At 35.3% G+C, this 18,963-nt stretch overlaps 1 protein-coding gene and 2 non-coding genes across 3 annotated transcripts; all 3 read left to right on the top strand.

The window, feature by feature from the left end:
• The first annotated feature begins 9,211 nt into the window (after window positions 1-9,211).
• Trnam-cau (transfer RNA methionine (anticodon CAU)) lies at window positions 9,212-9,283 on the top strand. Its single transcript has one exon. It is a non-coding gene; the product is annotated as a tRNA-Met (tRNA).
• Window positions 9,284-11,678: 2,395 nt separating this feature from the next.
• LOC135217676 (uncharacterized) lies at window positions 11,679-13,691 on the top strand. Its single transcript, XM_064253645.1, has 3 exons — window positions 11,679-11,769; window positions 11,975-12,255; window positions 12,727-13,691. Exons 1-3 carry the CDS (start codon window positions 11,679-11,681, stop codon window positions 13,234-13,236), a joined length of 882 nt encoding a protein of 293 aa, XP_064109715.1. The 3' UTR covers window positions 13,237-13,691.
• Window positions 13,692-16,560: 2,869 nt separating this feature from the next.
• Window positions 16,561-16,642, top strand: Trnas-cga (transfer RNA serine (anticodon CGA)). The gene has a single exon. It is a non-coding gene; the product is annotated as a tRNA-Ser (tRNA).
• The last annotated feature ends 2,321 nt before the right edge of the window (window positions 16,643-18,963 follow it).

Here is an 18,963-nt window from a genome sequence, read left to right as displayed (position 1 = left end):
TTTTGTTAAATATACTTTCCTTGTACAGCTATGTAGCCAAGTTTGTCTCTCCAAGGGACTGACATTACTTCTTAATTCTAAAAACATCTGTCATCACATCAACTAACATAAGAATTAATCACTGTATAACAGAAACAACAGAGAATAGGTACGAAAAATATTGAGCTGTGTCAGACTCTGGATGATATTTTGGTGGCGGGCTTTAAGATTCCTGAAGATTCTCCAGAGGTTTTCTGGGTTACAGAGGGCACAAAGATGTGGTTAGGCCAAAGCCCATTAGGTCTGGTAAACCACTAACGCCCGTCTTGTAACTCACTGAAGCCCCTATGTATGGTAACTCAATGAAGCCCCTGTGTATGGTAACTCAATTAAGGCCCTGTCTTGTAACTCAGTGAAGCCCCTATGTATGGTAACTCACTAAAGCCCCTATGTTTGGTAACTTACTAAAGACCCGGTCTTGTAACTCACTAAAGCCCATAGTATGACTGGTAACTCACTGAAGACCCTATGTATGGTAACTCATTAAAGCCCATAGTATGACTGGTAACTCACTAAAACCCGTCTCGTAACTCACGAATGCCCCAAGCAAGTCTCGTAACTCGCCCAAAATTTATGAGACTTTATATTCGGGGGCTCCGTATGTACAACTTCTTCCACAAGCCATGAACATACGGTTGATAAACAATATCGTAGACAAAATAAAGGTGAAACTACTCAGCGTAAAATCAACCAAAAGAGAAACATTGTGACTTCTCACAACCCCTACCCAGCCTCGACAATGTTATACAAAAAGAAAACCACTTTCAGTATCAAGCATTCACCAGCAAGTAGGAACTAGCATGACTAAAGGATTACCTTTGATATTATAATTAATTGTATCGAAATTCAAGATTCAGTTAACGTTCAAAAAGTTACTTTCTTTTCTTTATTTTTTAAATGCTATTTGGATTAGTCATAGCATGTCGTCGTTTAACCGCAGATGCATTGGTTCTGGCCTTTTACGTTACATCTGATCCTTTGATCTTCTGTCGGCGTCCAACTTCTTTTACTTTACTTTCCTCCAATTCTCATCTCTCCTGTACGAACTAAACTACATATGCAAATGAATGGCCTTTGAGACAATTTATTATGATGATAATTTACGGAAGAGTACTTCTTTGAACCTCCTTTAGCAAACGCCTTAACTTGAAAGCATAACAAAGAGCTCAAAATTCCTTCACCTGACTCCAGTCCCAAGTTCATCTATACCTGAACACCGACTCATAGGAAAACCTGAAGTCTCTACGAAAGCTGCTCATTTTGGCAATGAGTAAGATAAGATGTATACTACCGGCGAATGATAATTTCATCGGCTATATCATGAATCTCCATTTTGCTCGAAAGTGCTGTCTAACCTATTTATTAGAACGAAAATCGATTTGATTGCCCACTGAATGGGGTGAAAGACTTCGCTTGATGTTGCAAAAGAGAGAGAGAGAGATTTTCTCACGTTAAATCTTCTTTTATAATAAGCACGTCAAAATTTAATTACAAATCGTCATTCATTTACACATGTATGACTGACAAGAATATAATTCTCGATCAGCTAACTGATTGACAATTATATTCTTGTCAGTTATTCATGTGTAAATGAATGGCGATTTGTAATTAAATTTTGTCGTGCTTATTATAGAAGAAGATTTAGCGTGAGAAATCATCCGAACCTAAACCACATACTAACGCCTACAGCGATCGATGGAAGCAAAAAGAACCTGCCACTGTCGTACGTGATCATTAGTCAGGCAATGAGAAGCCCCCCCACCCTTAATTTCACTCATTGTGGCACAGGGCCTCATTGGAGACGCTTCCTCCCCCTCGCTGTTAAATTCCAAGTAAGTTTGTTGAGCTTTTTCTTGTCATTTACAATTAAAAGAATCTCTCGAGAAAGTTTTTAAATTGTGCTCGTAATGTGTAGCCAGGTCATTCATTCTAAACAAACAATTTGAAATTACCAAAGCCCTTCCAGTACCTAAATTTCACAGTTAGCTAAATATGACAACAGCACAGTATAACTTTTTCCTACCGTAAAAAAAAAAAAAAAAAAAAAAAAAAAAAAAAAAAAAAAAAAAAAAAAAAAAATTAACAACTCATTCGTTCCTAAAATAAAGAAAAAAATATCTTTTCTCTTCCATTTTCAAAAATGGTAAAGCTGAAAAGTAACCAATGTCTTTTCACTGTACAAAGCATATTTAAAATATATTCATTCCCTTAAAGAAAGAAAGAACTTTTCCATTCCATTTTCATAAATGATAAAAGCTTAAGAGTGACTACTAGTTATCGGTTTCTGGTAAGGCTAATGTAGCCAAAGTTGGTAAGTGGGTAAGCCAAGCTTATCATCGAAACAATATGCTAGGAAACTTTCTGTCCTTGGAAGCTGAAAAAAACTTTCTGCATACATCCAAATATTGTTTTGGGGGAAAACGAATCTTAGCCCTAACAGTTTTTGATATCCTTTGCTTTCACCGTATAATACAATGTCTGTCCCTACTCTGTTTTAAAAACTCGGTACTTCAATATTTTGTTTGTAGATAAATTTGAAATTTTTTTTTTTCAAACATCATTGTTATAAATTATTTACCCCGTCTTGCAGCTATTGATAATAGTACCGTTTCTTCATTTAACCATGAAACTTTTCTTTTATGAGATTGAGGTTTTATGTCAAATCTATCTATTTACAGGATTAAAATGAAAATATCGATCATTACAATTGGTATATTAGTCCTTTACGGCTCCCAGTTGACAGTGATGACCAGAATTCTCCCAGGCGTCCTGTACATACGCGTGGGGAAGGTGACCAGCAGTATCGCCAGGACCTTCGATACTTACAAAGGGATATCCAAAGCCAGGTGAGATTGTGCATTACTATATTGGAGAATATTAATGCTCTAATAAGGGGAAAAGGATGAATACTAATGGCCTAATAAGGGGAAATTGATTAATATTAATGTTCTAAGGGGAAATTAATGAATACTAATGCTCTAATAAGGGGAAATTGATGAATATCAATGCTCTAATAAGGATAAATTGCTGAATATCAATGCTCTAATAAGGGGAAATTGATGAATATTAATGCTCTAATAACGGGAAAGTAACGAATAATAATGCTGTAATAACGGGAAATTGTTGAATATTAATGCTCTAATAACGGGAAAGTAACGAATAATAATGCTGTAATAATGGGAAATTAACGAATAATAATGCTCTAATAAGGATAAATTGATGAATATCAATGCTCTAATAAGGGAAAATTGATGAATATCAATGCTCTAATAACGGGAAATTGTTGGATATCAATGCTCTAATAACGGGAAATTGTTGAATATTAATGCTCTAATAACGGGAAATTAACGAATAATAATGCTGTAATAAGGGGAAATTGATGAATATAAATGCTCTAAGGGGAAATTGCTATATATCAATGCTCTAAGGGGAAATTGATGAATATCAATGCTCTAATAATGGGAAATTGATGAATATTAATGCTCTAAGGGAAACTGAGGAATTTTTAATGCACTAATAACGGGAAATAATCATGAGAAGGAACACCGATATGGCTAAGAGTCACCAGACGCTAGAGTCTTTTGTTAAATGTAAATGTATTGATAAAATACCATTACTTGTTCTCTTAAGCGACTGAATAGAGAACATTTTGTAAGCGAGTAATTATCTCACTTAGAATTATAGTCCACCGACCAACAGCATTAGAGAATATCTGCTTAAGTAAGAAAACGTACATCAATTAGCCTGCAAAATCCTAAATAATAATTTTGCAAACTCTTTCTGATAAGTAATCTGTTAACTCCGGCATATTCTAGTCAAGGTTATCTAGCCCTTAAAACTTTATAATTCATTTCTTAACAAAGGTATTTCTCAACCGTTCAGAAACCGTCTTACAGTACCTTAATTAAAAATGACATGAAAACTGCATAAGGAAGAAACATGTTCCATTCTAATCGCAATTCAGAACGAATATACAAAGAAACTGGAATCATCCCAACAGTTTTGTTACTCAACGGATTCTCTCTCTCCCTCTCTCTCCAAGGTGTTTAGGCAAGTGCAACTTGGACAAGTGCCTGATGGCTGGCTGGGGATCCTCTGGGAAAGAGGAAGACTGCCGAATTTTGATAAGGAGGAGTTTACCTGTGGCAAGTTCCTTGTCTTATACGAATATCTCCTTCCCTCTCCATATTTACGTCCGACCGGAAAATAAGCTCCCAATGATTGACAAGAGTTACGCCCTCCTCCTTCACTCGAAGGACATGACGACTTGGCAAAACACCAGAGCTTTCTGTAAAAGCTACGGCCTGGGACTCTACACGCCTGTGAGCAAACAGAATTTGGCTGACCTTTTCCTGGATTATGAAGACTGGTGGGCAGGTAAGAATGCGATAATGCTTTTGCGTAAATAAAGTTCAAGAAATCAGTTACTGATTACAATGTACATAGTACATACACCCATAAACACACACACATATATATATATGTGTGTGTGTGTGTGTGATGGGAAACCTAAGAAAATATTTTATTAGTTGTCTTGAATCTTTCTATCTCTAACTGAGCGAATGCACTTTTCAAAAGCTAGAACAGTATTTCTCAATATTTTTCCCATTTTTAGTAGGCTACCACCAAATGTTTTATATATATATAGATGTTATAATGGAAACCGTGTATGCATTTATATGATCCCATTCTTGAGGCTGACAATGAACTGTGTCTGGATACTTCTGATTTCTACCATATATTGTACAACATAGGTTCTACCCAATGAAGCCGAGTCAAATAAGACACACACACACACACACACACACACACACACACACACACACACACACACACATATATATATATATATATATATATATATATATATATATATATATAATATAAATTTAACCTGTTTACTTAAAATAACAATAGATGGGGAATGATGAATGAGTTTGAATCTTAAAATTATTTATACAAATTGATACCCAGTACGGTTTTCTCGAGTTAAAAAAATAAAAATAAAAATAAAAAATATAAAAAATATGCAGGCTGAACAGGATTTGGAAATGAAACCGATTGAAATTACATAGATTACAATTATTCAAGTCTAGTCAATCTTTATTACTTTACGAATACTAATCTTGGTATGACAATGAAACTATTTCTAAAAGATTTTGTTGATTTGAGAATAAGACTTTAAAAGGAATAAGTCGGAATGCTGCAGGTTACAAGGCTGGGTAGAGTTAGAAATGAGACCATAAGGAGAGATACTGATGAATGGGAGAATAGTACGTGATAGTGTCAGTTGGCAAACAATTGGATAGGAGGCTGGAGAAGAGTGGAAATTTTGTGGACGAGAAAGAATATCCATGAACGATATGAGTGGCAAATTTTCTGATGGCCTTGATATATACACACATAGGCACTCAATACATATCTATGCATATATAGCAATTATAATATAAATGTGTATTAATATATATATAATATAAATATAAAATTATATATATATATATAAATGTGTATGATATATAAATTTTTATATATGTATATATATATATAATATATGTATATATAATATATATATATATATATATATATATAGATATATATATATACAATGTATAGTATATGAGAGAGAGCGAGAGATACTTATGCTTCCGTGACGTGCGCCATTCAGCTCTTTTAACATCGATTTACAACAGAAAACGTGAAATAATAATAATAATAATAATAATAATAATAATAATAATAATAATAATAATAATAATAATAATAATAATAATAACAACAACAACAACAACAACAACGAAAATCATAAAAGGCAGACTTCTATGCCTAACGACAAAATACTCTAATGGCTTCTCTTATTTTTGTACCGCAGGAATAAATGATATCGATGTAGAATCCAGCTACAAGACAGACGAGGGCACAACATTTTCGGCCACAGACGACAGGTGGTGTTCAGGGGAACCAAACGATTATGGAACGGAAGACTGCATCGAGGTTCACGACAAAGCTTGTTTCAACGATGAAGATTGTCCTTACCTACGGCAGGGGTTCTGCAAGGTCGGAGACTGAAGGTAGTGTGGTAGTTCCTGTCAGTCCTCATTTTGAAGATAAATTCCGTCGTTTGTTTCTAAAGAAAGTGCTAGGAACACAATAAATCTAGCTTAAAAATCTATTATTATGAAGACGTGAATTTGAGAAATCATCCTGTATAAATTAAGCAAAAACAACTCGATATAGTTGTACCAACAATGATTCAATCTAAATGTGAACTGTTCTTGAAGGATCTAATAAACTCCTGCAATAAGTGGATTGGTGCTTTATTTTCATATTCATACTTAAACATAACTTTAAATCAAGTCTCATAAAAATTCTTCACTGTGGACTATGAGACAGACCGGAAATGGAAATAATTCAAGAAGGATCCATTAACTAAATACCTCATACTGTAATGTGTTATCAGGTGGTTAGCATGATCACACACACATTATAAATTGCAAACGAAGCAGAGGAAGGAAGAGAAAACGATGGATTGACGAGCTAAGAAAATTTTGCTGGTATAGACTGGCATAAAAAGACCATTAATAGTGGAAGGACATACTGAGGCCTTTGTCCTGCAGTGGACTAGCAACAGTTGATGATGATTACATATATATATGTATGTATGTTATATATATATATATATATATATATATATATATATACATATATATATATCTATATATATATATATATATATATATATATATAAAAAACAATAGAGAGAGAGAGAGAGAGAGAGAGAGATAGAGAGAGAGAGAAGAGAGAGGAGGAGAGAGAGAGAGAGAGAGAGAGAGAGAGAGAGAGACTGATTTTGTTTCTCGTCCCAGTCAGCAAGACAAAACGGCCAAATTGCTGATTTCTTTCTTCACCTACTAAACCCACCAGAGTCATACGTATATGATTTATTAATACATGGTTTATTCAGAAGTAGTAGCTTACATTCATAGACCAGCGGTCTTGTTACCAAGGCACTTGAGTCATTGGCAATTTTACTTTTCCTGGTATACGAAGACTGGTTATTCCCTAGTGCACGTTGTCAAATACACCGAAAACATAACCAGAAGTCGATGCCAGATGTAGTTATAAGCTCTTTATAACTAATTCTGAAAGAGAAAAAGGGAATCTACTTCCAGATTCTAGACAATAATCACAAAGATCAATTCTACGGAAAGAAAACGGTATTCTGAAGTAGAAAACGAAAGAACTTAAAACATGGCTATCTTCGCAATTTTTGGTGAATAATATTTTCGGTCAAATACATCAGTGGAAATATATGTACTAACAGGTAGTTTTAAACTAACTTTCGCATACAGACCTATCTACATACTTACACGAAAAGAGCAAGAAAGAGTTCTTAAAAGTTCTCAAAACATGGCATAAATTTATGCGGAAAAATAAACAAAAACATAAGTTAGTATTTCTTTTCATATACTACACTCCAACGGCAAAATATGGATGGAAGCCCTAATATGCTTTACACAAGTCGATTATATCAACACTGGCTGCAACAAGTCTTGTGCCACCTGCTCCAGGACATCCTAAACCATTCTCATCACTTTTGTCTTCTAGCAAACAACGCTGAACTGAAAACTGTTTTAAGCTATAGTGCATCCCTTTCTCCATGTGATCCGCCTTCAGTAACATCACGATTGCCCCTACGCTTTTATTCTTTCTTTCCCATGGATGCATTCTTTTCTGCGAGTTAGCACGTCATGTTCTTTTACTCGTTTCGTACTAAAGTATGGCTATATTTACAATAATAATTAAGATAATAATGCAGCAATAACCAGTAGTACCCTTTTCTACATTGAGCCTACAGTTAAGATTTCATGGAACCAGTTAAGATTTCATGGAACCAGTTAAGATTTCATGGAACCAGTTAAGATATCATGGAACCAGTTAAGATTTCATGGAACCAGTTAAGATTTCATGGAACGCTCACCTTCACCTATGACATACTGTTAATCCCGCCTCCGAAGTCTCAGGTCACATAAATTATCCCCATATTCTTTTTTATTATTAATATTGTCTTTTTCACTGCTAGAGTAGGATAGTGGTTTTTCATCTTAGTATTTTGATCACACACTTGAATCACTACCAGCTTATGTGTGACTTATAGCAGCGGCAAAACTTAATTCTGTGCGACTTAAAAGGTGAGACACTATTCAAACTAATTTTGAATTAAATTAATTATCGTCTAGAGATTCAGATTCACTTTTAGAAGCATCAGCGAAGTTTATTTGGTGACATCAATTACACAGTAAACTGTTATTCAGTCTAATCTGCTGCAAAGCGACTTTTATTCAATAGTCTTGGCCTCTGAGTGACCACATTTAGTTGTATTCATCGTTTTTTAGATTCAGTGACACAAATCAACAAACATGATAACCACTAAAGCTGATATCACGTTATAGTGAGATTAACTTTCCGGCAAGTGCTCGGTGGCCTACCCACCTTCCGGTAATTTCAAATCTTTAAAAGTTTTAGTAATACTTTCGGTACTCAGCTCAATAACTCCAGTTTTTCAATCCCTATTTTAGGTTCTTCAGTTTCACATTTAAATCATCGTTTTTATTTATTCCCGGCTTTTACTTTTTCAATGATTCATATAACCATTTCATTTTCACAGTAACTCATCCCTTTCTTCTATCTTCTGACCGTGCGATCTTTGTCATTCTTGAAATAAACTATAGATCTTAAAACGTGAGCAGCAAATGGCGACCAATCGCTTCGTTGAATAGTTATTTTCGCTTGAAAAGGCTATATTAGGAAATTAACCTCGGTAACTAACTCGATGGTTCGATAAGCTGTTATCGTTAGTCTGTGTTATACAAAACACGCGCATAACGCGGTATAATATCCATTCCTTCATCACCACCTTGGATGTTACTGCGTCAGTTAAAGACCACGTACAAACTCGTATTTGAAGTAACTAACATCCGGTCTTATCAGTAGACCCTTAATTCGTTACTGGGTAAAAGTATTGCATGCGATTGCAGCGCTATTTGTGGTGAACTTACAGCGACATTGTAATGCAATCAATTACTCTTTCATTAAAAAAAAAAAATAAAAATAAAACTAAACCCCAGGAACGACGCTCATCGTTTTTCAAGTTCTGTACCACCACCGTCCAAGCAGCAGAGTGGCGCAGTGGAAGCGTGCTGGGCCCATAACCCAGAGGTCCGTGGATCGAAACCACGCTCTGCTACAGCCTTCTTTTGTTTTGATTCATTTACAATCTTTAGATGAACATTTTTTTTCGTAATTTGTACTTTAACTCCGTAGAGTTTCATAATTTTTAGAAATTATGCAAAGCCACACGGTCGCATAAACATTTTATAGCATGGTTAGCTCGTGATTACTGCGCCTGGACAGGCGTTCTAAAGGGCTCTAGGTAATTCCCTCATCCTTCATTGCCTCATCACAAAACTTTAAGCAATTCCCGCCCTTAACTGACTCATTATAAAACTAAGACATTCCCTGAACCTTCACTTACTCACTATAAAACTGTAAGCCATTCTCCCTTACCCTTCTCACTCATTATGGAATTCTATAAAGAAATAACTCCCCCTTCTCGCACTCATTATAAAGTCGCTATGCAATTCCCTCACCGTTCATTACAAAATTCATTACAAAATTCTCTGAGCAATTCCCTCACCCTTCACTCACTCATTGTAAAACTCTCTAAGCAATTCCCTCGCTGTAAAACTAACCAATTCCCTCAGCCTTCATTCACAAGTGCAGATGATATATCATGTTCAGCGGTCCTGCTTAAACCAACTGAGGCTAGAGAGCATAAAAAATTTCTCTCAGCTGAGGATAAGAAGCGTAAAAAAAACTTCTCTCAACTGAGGCTAAGGGTAAGAAGCATAAAAAAATTTCTCTCAGCTGAAAAAATGTCTCTCTGCTGAGGGTAAGAAGCATAAAAAATTTCTCTCAGCTGAGGCTAAGAAACGTAAAAAAAATTCTCTCAGCTGAGGCTAAGAAGCGCAAAATAAAATTCTCTCAGCCGAGGATAAGAAGCGTAAAAAATTTCTCTCAGCTGAGGCTAAAAAGCGTTAAAAAATTCTCTCAACTAATGCGAAGCGTAAAAAATTCCTTAGTTTGCTAGCTAAACTGTAGAAGTGTTAGGTAAAAGTGGTAACTGTCTCCTATACATTAGTAATTAGTGAAATGTTCCTAAAATCATATATACATACATAATCACACAAATGTATGTGTGTGTGTGTGTGTGTACAATTACGTTCCAATAAAAAAGACGAAAAAATATTTGCCCCATAAACACTAAAAATCTGATATATCATATTCCCATGAAAATTAAAAATTCCAGATGCGACCTTACATTAAAGATGATAATACCTATTTAATAGCTCCAAGAGGAAAGAAAATGGTTAAGTTCAGAGGAAAAGAATCCATCCCAGAATTATAAGCTAACTTTTCCTCCTGCTACCGCTCAAAGGGAATCCTGACACAACTCCTGAAGTTATATAGTCTTTAGTATTCCTTCTCGCGTGGCAACGTTGTGATATAGTAACTCGGTTGTCTAATGCCTGGTATTAATTCTTGACTCAAGCACACGATGGAATGGGCAAAGCGAGGATGTGAGAAAATGCAGGTTAACTAGGGCAATAGATTTTGAGAGAAAAATGAAATATTGCTCTAAATCAGTTTTGTTTTGAAATGTTCACTTTTCTTTCGACAAAAAATATAGATACTGCCAAGTCAACACTTTAACTGATGGTGTTTCAGCACAAACAAACGCAACCCCACTGATGTAAATGCTGGAGGGCGGTCGCATAATCGAATATCTGACGATATGCACTTATGAAGAATATGATAAGTTTGCTCTTCCGAAATTAAATACTTTTAGACGAAAACTCGAGTTTAATAAGAGGAAAATGAAGGTGAGATCTGTAGATTATTATATGTATGTATACAGATATATATATATATATATGTATATATAGTATATATATATATATATATATATATATATTATTTTTTTTTTCTAAGCCAAAGCAGAATGATGTAGAAATCATTTTCCAACTGATACCAAGATCATCTCAAATTACAGAGAGAAGAGAGAAGAGGAGAGAGAGGAGAGAGAGAGAGAGAGAGAGAGAGAGAGAGAGAGAGAGAAATTTAAAGCATTTATTCTTAATACACAATTCTAATACAGTTTCTGTAACATAATTTCACGTAATCTATATAAAATAAAATTACATCTTTAGTTGATACCATACAATCCATTGCACTACCAAGAGCAGAGAGAGAGAGAGAGAGAGAGAGAGAGAGAGAGAGAGAGAGAGAGAGATTACTCTTAGAAGAGCAAGCTTATATATATATATATATATATATATATATATATATATATATATATATATATATATATATATATATATATATATATGTCTTTCGTACCTCCACTACTTGGCTGTTTTCTTCAACTTGCAGGGCCAACTGACAAAAACAGAAAATAAAAGCGGATCTTATTAACACATATCTGTCCTTTTGCTCAGTTCATTGTGAGGTGAACAGAAATGTTACCCTCAAATTATATTCGTCGAACGAAAATCAGACTGATATTGCTTTCATTGTTAGTCATGAATACCTTAGTAATAAGTGGTCTTTTAGAACTGATAACAAATCTTAACAGCAAACGAGAAGCAACGCAGACAAGAGGAACAGAGACAGGTAAGGAAATGCACGGTCATATTTGCAAATGTGTATATTTTAGAAAATCATTGTCGTTGCACCCAATAATATAAACGATTTCAAAATCTTAATGTCGAACAGTTCCAAAAATAACAGAAATCAACTGAGAGAGTTCAGTGCTAACGGTAAGCTACGAGACGTTTCATATGTATTGAAGAGATTTCTAACAGGAACACTTCCCTAGAATTTACAGAAACCATCAAAGAGGTCGTCTACGAAATCACAGACTTCCTGGACAATCCAAAATCCAACTGCAGAAAGCTCGTGGATGTAGGAGGGTTCCTCGACTGTCGGGGATGTTCTGCAACGTGTGATAAAAACAACAGAGAAAACGAGAGCTGCAACAGATGCACCGAAGACGGGAACAAAGCCTTGTGCCTCGATTCTGAAGTGGCGCCCAATCCGCGCAAGTGCATCGTCTTATCTTTTGGCATTGGGAACGATTTCTCTTTTGATGACCAGATGGCAAGGTTAGGGTTGATAAGCCACTTGTCATTAGTTTCAATTCCTTCTTGAGCGTTTCCAGTATATTAGCAATTTAAACAATAAATCACTGTAGGCTTATTTGAAGCTACTTTTGCTTTTTGAGAAAACTGAATCACTACCCCAACAGAGCTTGTCTTCCATATACTTATATATGGAAAAACGTTTTACAACAGAATATTGCAAAATCACTATGCAAGTCACTTTACATAAGTTTTAAACATCTCGTATCCTTTCTGATCTAAATCTGTTTATTTTTATTTTTACTTTTATAAGCTGCAAAGAAAAATCCAAAATATATAGATCATTCTACTGTTGACACAACCTCCCCAGAAATCTGTATTAATAAAAGACCATTTTTAAAGTTCCCATAACTAGATTTTTTTCGGTTCTACGGTCCGAGTATATAATCAGTATAGGAACGGAAAGCACAACCTACCCTTTGGTCTTCAGATGTCAAAATTAATGTCTACAAAATCTGGAGTTTACAAATGTGCTGCTTTTCCCCACAGATTCGGATGCCAAGTATATTCCTTCGACTTCAGCATGACGAATTGGACCCATAGGTCTTACGGCCCTAACCGACATTTCTTGAGTCTGGGTCTTTCCCATTCTAACATCAAAGGCATCAACTTCACATACGAACACGAGGGAGAAAATCGTGCAATTTCGACGTCCATGCTTACTCTTAACTCAATTCTTGATGTCCTTGATATTCGTGACCGAGAAATCAGTTATCTCAAGATGGACATCGAAAATGCAGAATGGAAGGTCTTACAACAAGTTCTCAAGACTTCGCCTTCTGTGCTGGACCGTGTTCTCCAGTTGTCTCTGGAAGTTCACTTAGAGGATCTTTTGAAACTCGAAAGAGAACCGGAGGATACCATGCCAAAAATTCAAAGGATTAGACATGTTCTCAAGGGACTTCAGGTTAGATATGCATTTTGCTTAGTTTTATTTTAATATAAGTAATTTGTACACCTCACCTTGTGAGCTATGTATTTTGCAGTTTTAGTAGTGCCGCTGACCAAAAATGTCTTGTATAAATTCACACTTCACTGCCTGTGAATCAAAACATCTTGAAGGTGCCCCTATTTTCCTCATATCACTTCGAGTACATTGCTGTTTTTGAAGTCTCTGACATCAGAATGTTCGACTTTTATCAACTGTATTTATCTTTCTTACAACAGACCACAGGTTTCGAATTGTCCCAGAGTCGGAAGAACCTCAAGACAGACATCAATATCACTATTGGAGAGCGAACATTTCCTCTGTACAGAGAAGTTCTATTTCTAAGAAGCAAGGAGACAGTAAAGGAAAATTTTTTACATACACGATAATATCCAAAGTCAGAGACTTTCTTGCACATGACAGTCCAAGTGGAGTTGTAAAAGAATGTTCACATCCAGTTCCTATAAATTTTCTCAGATTTCATCAAAATTTACTCTAACATTTTTCTGGTTAATTTTTCCCCAAATTTTCAGTTATCTTTCTCAGGGGGATTCGTAAGCGAAGCATATTAAAAATTAACAATATTTGCAATTTGCGGGATTTTTATTTAAATTTTTCCTGTGAAGACTACTATTCAACTAAAAGTCTTACCTCTTGAATCCATGAGATATAAAAAGCTTCTGTGCCAACCAGTCGAGAAGTACGGGAAATGACTTATAAGTATAAATGTTAATATATGCAAATAAATAAATAACAGATATATGCTACAAACACACACACACACACACACACACACACATATATATATATATATATATATATATATATATATATATATATATATATATATATATATATATATATATATGTGTGTATGTGTGTGTGTGTGTGGTGTATACATAAATATACACATTGCTATATATCATATAAAGGTATAAAATGAAAGATGCGCAGTAATTAACTATATGAAATAACGCAACTTCCAAACCCAGCATCACAAATTACACAAATATGCATTACCTACGAAAGACACCTAATCCCAAGATAAAAATGAATGGTCAAAATGGAATCTGAATATGAAACACGAAGAAAACTTGCTTTTCCAAAAGCCTACCACTGGTCCAGGAGCATTAACTGTAGATCAAAACTTCCTGACAACGACAAAATATGACTAATGGAGGCTTTTATCATTACTGTGAAGTAGCTTCAAGAGACCACTGAGTCATTTCTTGACTCTAATATCGTTCCTCTGATGATCTGTTCTCCAATGCGAGTAGGATATTTAAGGTTAAAATGGCAGGGTAGATACAAGGAAGGAAAATGAAGGGAAAGGATAAGAAAAAGTTAGAAAGCAAACACATGGGAAAAGGTCAGCCAACTTGTACCTACTAAATCGTATAGACATCGCTAAAATAGAAAATACAAGAAGTGAATACACCACCGTCTTTGTAATTTGACCGACTGTCATTGTCAAATAAGAATGTGCAGAAGAAAATTATTACACACACACACACACACATCTTATGTAAATATATGTTAACATACGATTACATTAATATAAATTCAAGAAAATTATTAATTTAACATCTTGAGAGTCTTAATTTCTCCGAGAAAGAGAAGGCAAGAAGTAACAAAGAATGTCATTAGTTTTTTTTTTTTTTTTTTTGTCAATTAGCCTATAATGAATAATTTACACTCACTGAAGACAGCTGTGTAAATGATGATGAAATGTCAATTCTCCATCTTAAACGGTCAGCTCTACATGCATCGATACTAGTATTATTTTGTTCAAAGCGCGTTATAATTTATTTGGAACTAGCTTATACAGGATCAATAACTTGCTAAGCAACCTTTGCAAGTTAATGGAATGTCTATTTATAACAAATCAGAAAACAGAGAGACGAAATAAAAAAAAAATTACAATGGATATATACTAAAAATCAACGGACGGAATAAAACTGTTTTCAGATTCTAATTAACATCGTTTTACAACCGTATATATTAATAAGAGGTATTTTTTTCGCGAATGCCTAGCATACTAAATCGTGAACCAACACTAAAAAGATATAAAATACTGCAACGAATTATTAATTACTGAAATAATATAAAATGGTGTCAAAGCAAATAACGTCATGTTGGGGGCACGATTAACATTACCTACTGGTGTCAGAACAAATATAACTGTAAACTGGTATCACAGGAGCTGAGGTTGTCGATGGGCAATCACAAGAAGGGACGCTATCCTTATATATATATATATAAAAAAAAAAGACTTGGTTACATAATGTATCAAAAGAATGAAAATGAGAGAAAGATGACGACAGTAATTTTGCTGTGATGATATTTCATCTCCTTTTATCATTTAGCTGCGGTAAATGTATCTTTTCTCCGAAAAAGGATAGCACGAAAGCTATAAGCCACATATTGTTCGTCACGCCCGATTTTTGTAACGTCATCACATAAATATACCATTCGAGTTACATATAATCAATGGAAAAGCGTCAAAAAGGAATAAAGGATTCAACTTTGGTGAACGTACCACTTCATAATAGGTAACGAAAGTTTTCCTGGCAAAATCTACCGTGCCATAGTAGCGCAACTGGATTTCGTAGAGGATTCTACCTTTTCCCGCTACTCATTTACGATACACTACCTTTTTCATCCTCATCTTCCCCAACGATCTCCTATCCGGTTCCCTATCTTCTTCGAGCCTAGCTAGAAGCAAGGTCTAAAGAACATCTTGGCTAGAAGTGTCACTACACTTCAAAGGCCAACGTCATCAAAGCGTCTATATATATAGGCGGCAATTAAGACAATGAGAAAAACAAACAGTTCGTCACCCCCGAGGGTCAGATGTTTAATAATCCAAAATACTGTGATCAAGGGTAAAACCTGTGATGCTTTTCTTTCCAGGCAATTTGCCAAAGTATTCAATAAACTACAAACAAAAGAAATTTCGCTATACCCGAAATGTTTTGGGTTGCCCAATAACGACTATACATATTTACTTACCTGGATCAGATGAAGTAAATAGAACCTTTACACATAATATGCATAAACACGTAGTACATTTACATCAAATAATTGAATAATGAAATAAGTACTACACTTACGTTTACATTACCACTGTATTATAAATGTGCATGCAAAAATAAACAAATACAATAAGTATACTGTTACTACAACTAAATAAGGATGTGTATGTCCTCGTGCCAAATATGGCATCTCAACTTAACCAACAAAGGGTCTTAACATCCCATAAAAAAATCTCGAAACTTAAACACTGACAATCGGAAATTAATATTTTTCAAATAGAGACCTAATGCCCCTCACCAGGCAGTGATGGCCGAGTGGTTAAGGCGTCTGACTCGAAATCAGATGGGATATTCCCGCGTAGGTTCGAACCCTACTCACTGCGAAGTGTGTTTTGCATTGTGTACAAGACAAATCAATAACATCCCTCTCGCCGCTAGGTGGCTTAGCCCACCACCAGGGTGAAATCGGAGATACTTAGGAATGTCAAAATGTGGCAGCTGGGGAAATGGTATTATCGTGAAGAGAGAGAGAGATTTCGAGGGTAGATGCTATTTTTAAGTAATGCATACTATTGTGAACCTATTCCATTAATACAGAGTAAAAATTGTGGACCTATTTCATCTATAGAGTAGAATTATATGCAGTATATTTTTCAAGCAAACACAAACGAACGTACCTAGTACATGTGTGGGTGGTCACTGTGAACACCCACACAAATTGCAATATATATATAATATGTACTATCATATACACACTAACAGGCACAACCGTCATTGAAACACCCATAGTAATTCTTCTAAGGAGTTTTGTGAGGACGTGCAGCGCAAAGGCGCTTCAAACAATACTTGCTTCATATACCTACTACTACAGGGAAGGTTCACCAGATCACCGAATCTACTACAATTACGATTCTACTTATCCACCACATTCTTTTCATATACTTATTTCCTTTTCAACATTTTTTACCCCATATACTCACTCGTACCCTACACAAAAACTTACTTTCACTCAATTCTTTTTTCGTTCGTTTATGCTCACTTTCACGTTCATTTTAATAAAAGGAGAACTGACTTAATATACACCTCATACGCTAACTTCGCCTTCCAAAACTCACCTCTCACACACTCTCACTTATCTATCCCACCATCCTACCTTTATCGTTGATTTATAGATCTCAGGCATAATGCCAAGCACTGGGGCAATTAAGACCATTCAACGCTGAAACGGAAATTGAAAGGCGTAACAGGAGGAAAGCCTCGCATTTGCACTATAAATATATTGTTAGGAGAGGATGGACAGTAAGATGGAAGAAAGAGAATATGAACGGAGGCCTACTTTTATGATTTACATTCACTTTCCTTTACCTGCAACACATCCACTCTCATCACTGACATCCCCTTTCATTCCTAAACCTTAAATGGTAACTTTCATGTATACTCTTTCCTAATTCCCATTTACCCTCATTAGGCCTACATTAATCTTGCTCCCTAACTTCCATTTAAAACCTATTAGGCCTACCTTATCTTTCTAATGTCAAGTTTCAAGTTCCACTCCTTTCTACCCATCTGTCAACCCTGCGCAGCTTCAGTTCAAGTCAACAGACAATATAGAGTATTATCCAGAAACATCCATTCCAAATTCCATTCACTGATCATTTTTTTTATTCTAATGATCTGGACTTGTTTATTTATTTTCTTAATTCCGTTATCACTTCACCCACCAAAATATTAAAGAGCAATGGAGACATATCGCACAATTATTTCAGAATAACATTTACATTACTCAGAAGTCAAGACACATTCATGTCTACATATTGCAGCATACTGTATTAGCTTTCACTGTACCTAACAACTTTGTATTTCTCCAAGCATACTACCTTCAGCAACATGTATTCCTACAAAGATATTACCTTCAGCAACATACATCAGACCTCTTTCAATTACAAGTTTTTTTTTTTTTCAAGTCCATATACTCTTTAATCTATCAATTTCTCCTACCTTCCATTTTCTTGGAACCTTTCCTTTCAGGCATACGTTGCACCGACTGGTTAACCACTCAGTTTCACTATTACAATCAATCCATTCCATAATGTCACTTGTAATCTCATAAACTATGGATACTTTTTCCTTACTCAACTACCTATTTAGTTGTCACTCTTCCAACTAGAGATCACCACTAATACCGGAATGCTCAGATTTCTTTCCACAATATAAATCAAGAGGCTGACGTGAAGTAGTGTGAATAAACATCGGCTCAAAGAATGCTCAGATGGAAATGTGGCACTACTTAGGAATGAAACCCATAGTTCCCTTGTAAACAAAGAATACCATAATCTATAAATATCTTAGATTGCGGTACATACTTCCCGAGCCTAATAATGCTTTCTTTCCATGGGCAACAGTGGATGTGAATGAGCTGTATGGGAGGCAAGAGGCCACGACTGTGCTCTACCTGTAAGGATCTAGGAAGATTACCTCGGAAAACAACAGCTGAGGTTCCTAGTAAACGAGTCCCCTTCCAAGTGGTTATACGGTACCCTTCCAGCTCTGACCCATCGCATACTAACTGTATAGAAAGCCTTATGAAATGAGAATCAGCTATGGAATGAGCATGTTCTGGGTTTAATTTGATTTCATGAAACTTTGGTTATCTAGTCAAGCACATGGACACTTTCAGCCATTCAGCGCAACGACAATGAAAAGG

This window comes from Macrobrachium nipponense, chromosome 7 (genome assembly GCF_015104395.2).
Source record: "Macrobrachium nipponense isolate FS-2020 chromosome 7, ASM1510439v2, whole genome shotgun sequence".
In the NCBI taxonomy this organism is placed as follows: Eukaryota; Metazoa; Arthropoda; class Malacostraca; order Decapoda; family Palaemonidae; genus Macrobrachium; species Macrobrachium nipponense.
The sequence above is the reverse complement of the archived record's forward strand: the minus strand, read 5'-3'. Positions and strand labels throughout refer to the sequence as shown.

Excerpts from the sequence above, each read along its gene's own strand:
- LOC135217676 (XM_064253645.1), top strand. The coding sequence starts at position 11,679 with ATGAATACCTTAGTAATAAGTGGTCTTTTAGAACTGATAACAAATCTT. Across the intron at positions 11,770-11,974 it reads GACAAGAGGAACAGAGACAG|AATTTACAGAAACCATCAAA; the intron begins GTAAGGAAATGC and ends ACACTTCCCTAG. Across the intron at positions 12,256-12,726 it reads TCTCTTTTGATGACCAGATG|ATGTCAAAATTAATGTCTAC; the intron begins GCAAGGTTAGGG and ends TTTGGTCTTCAG.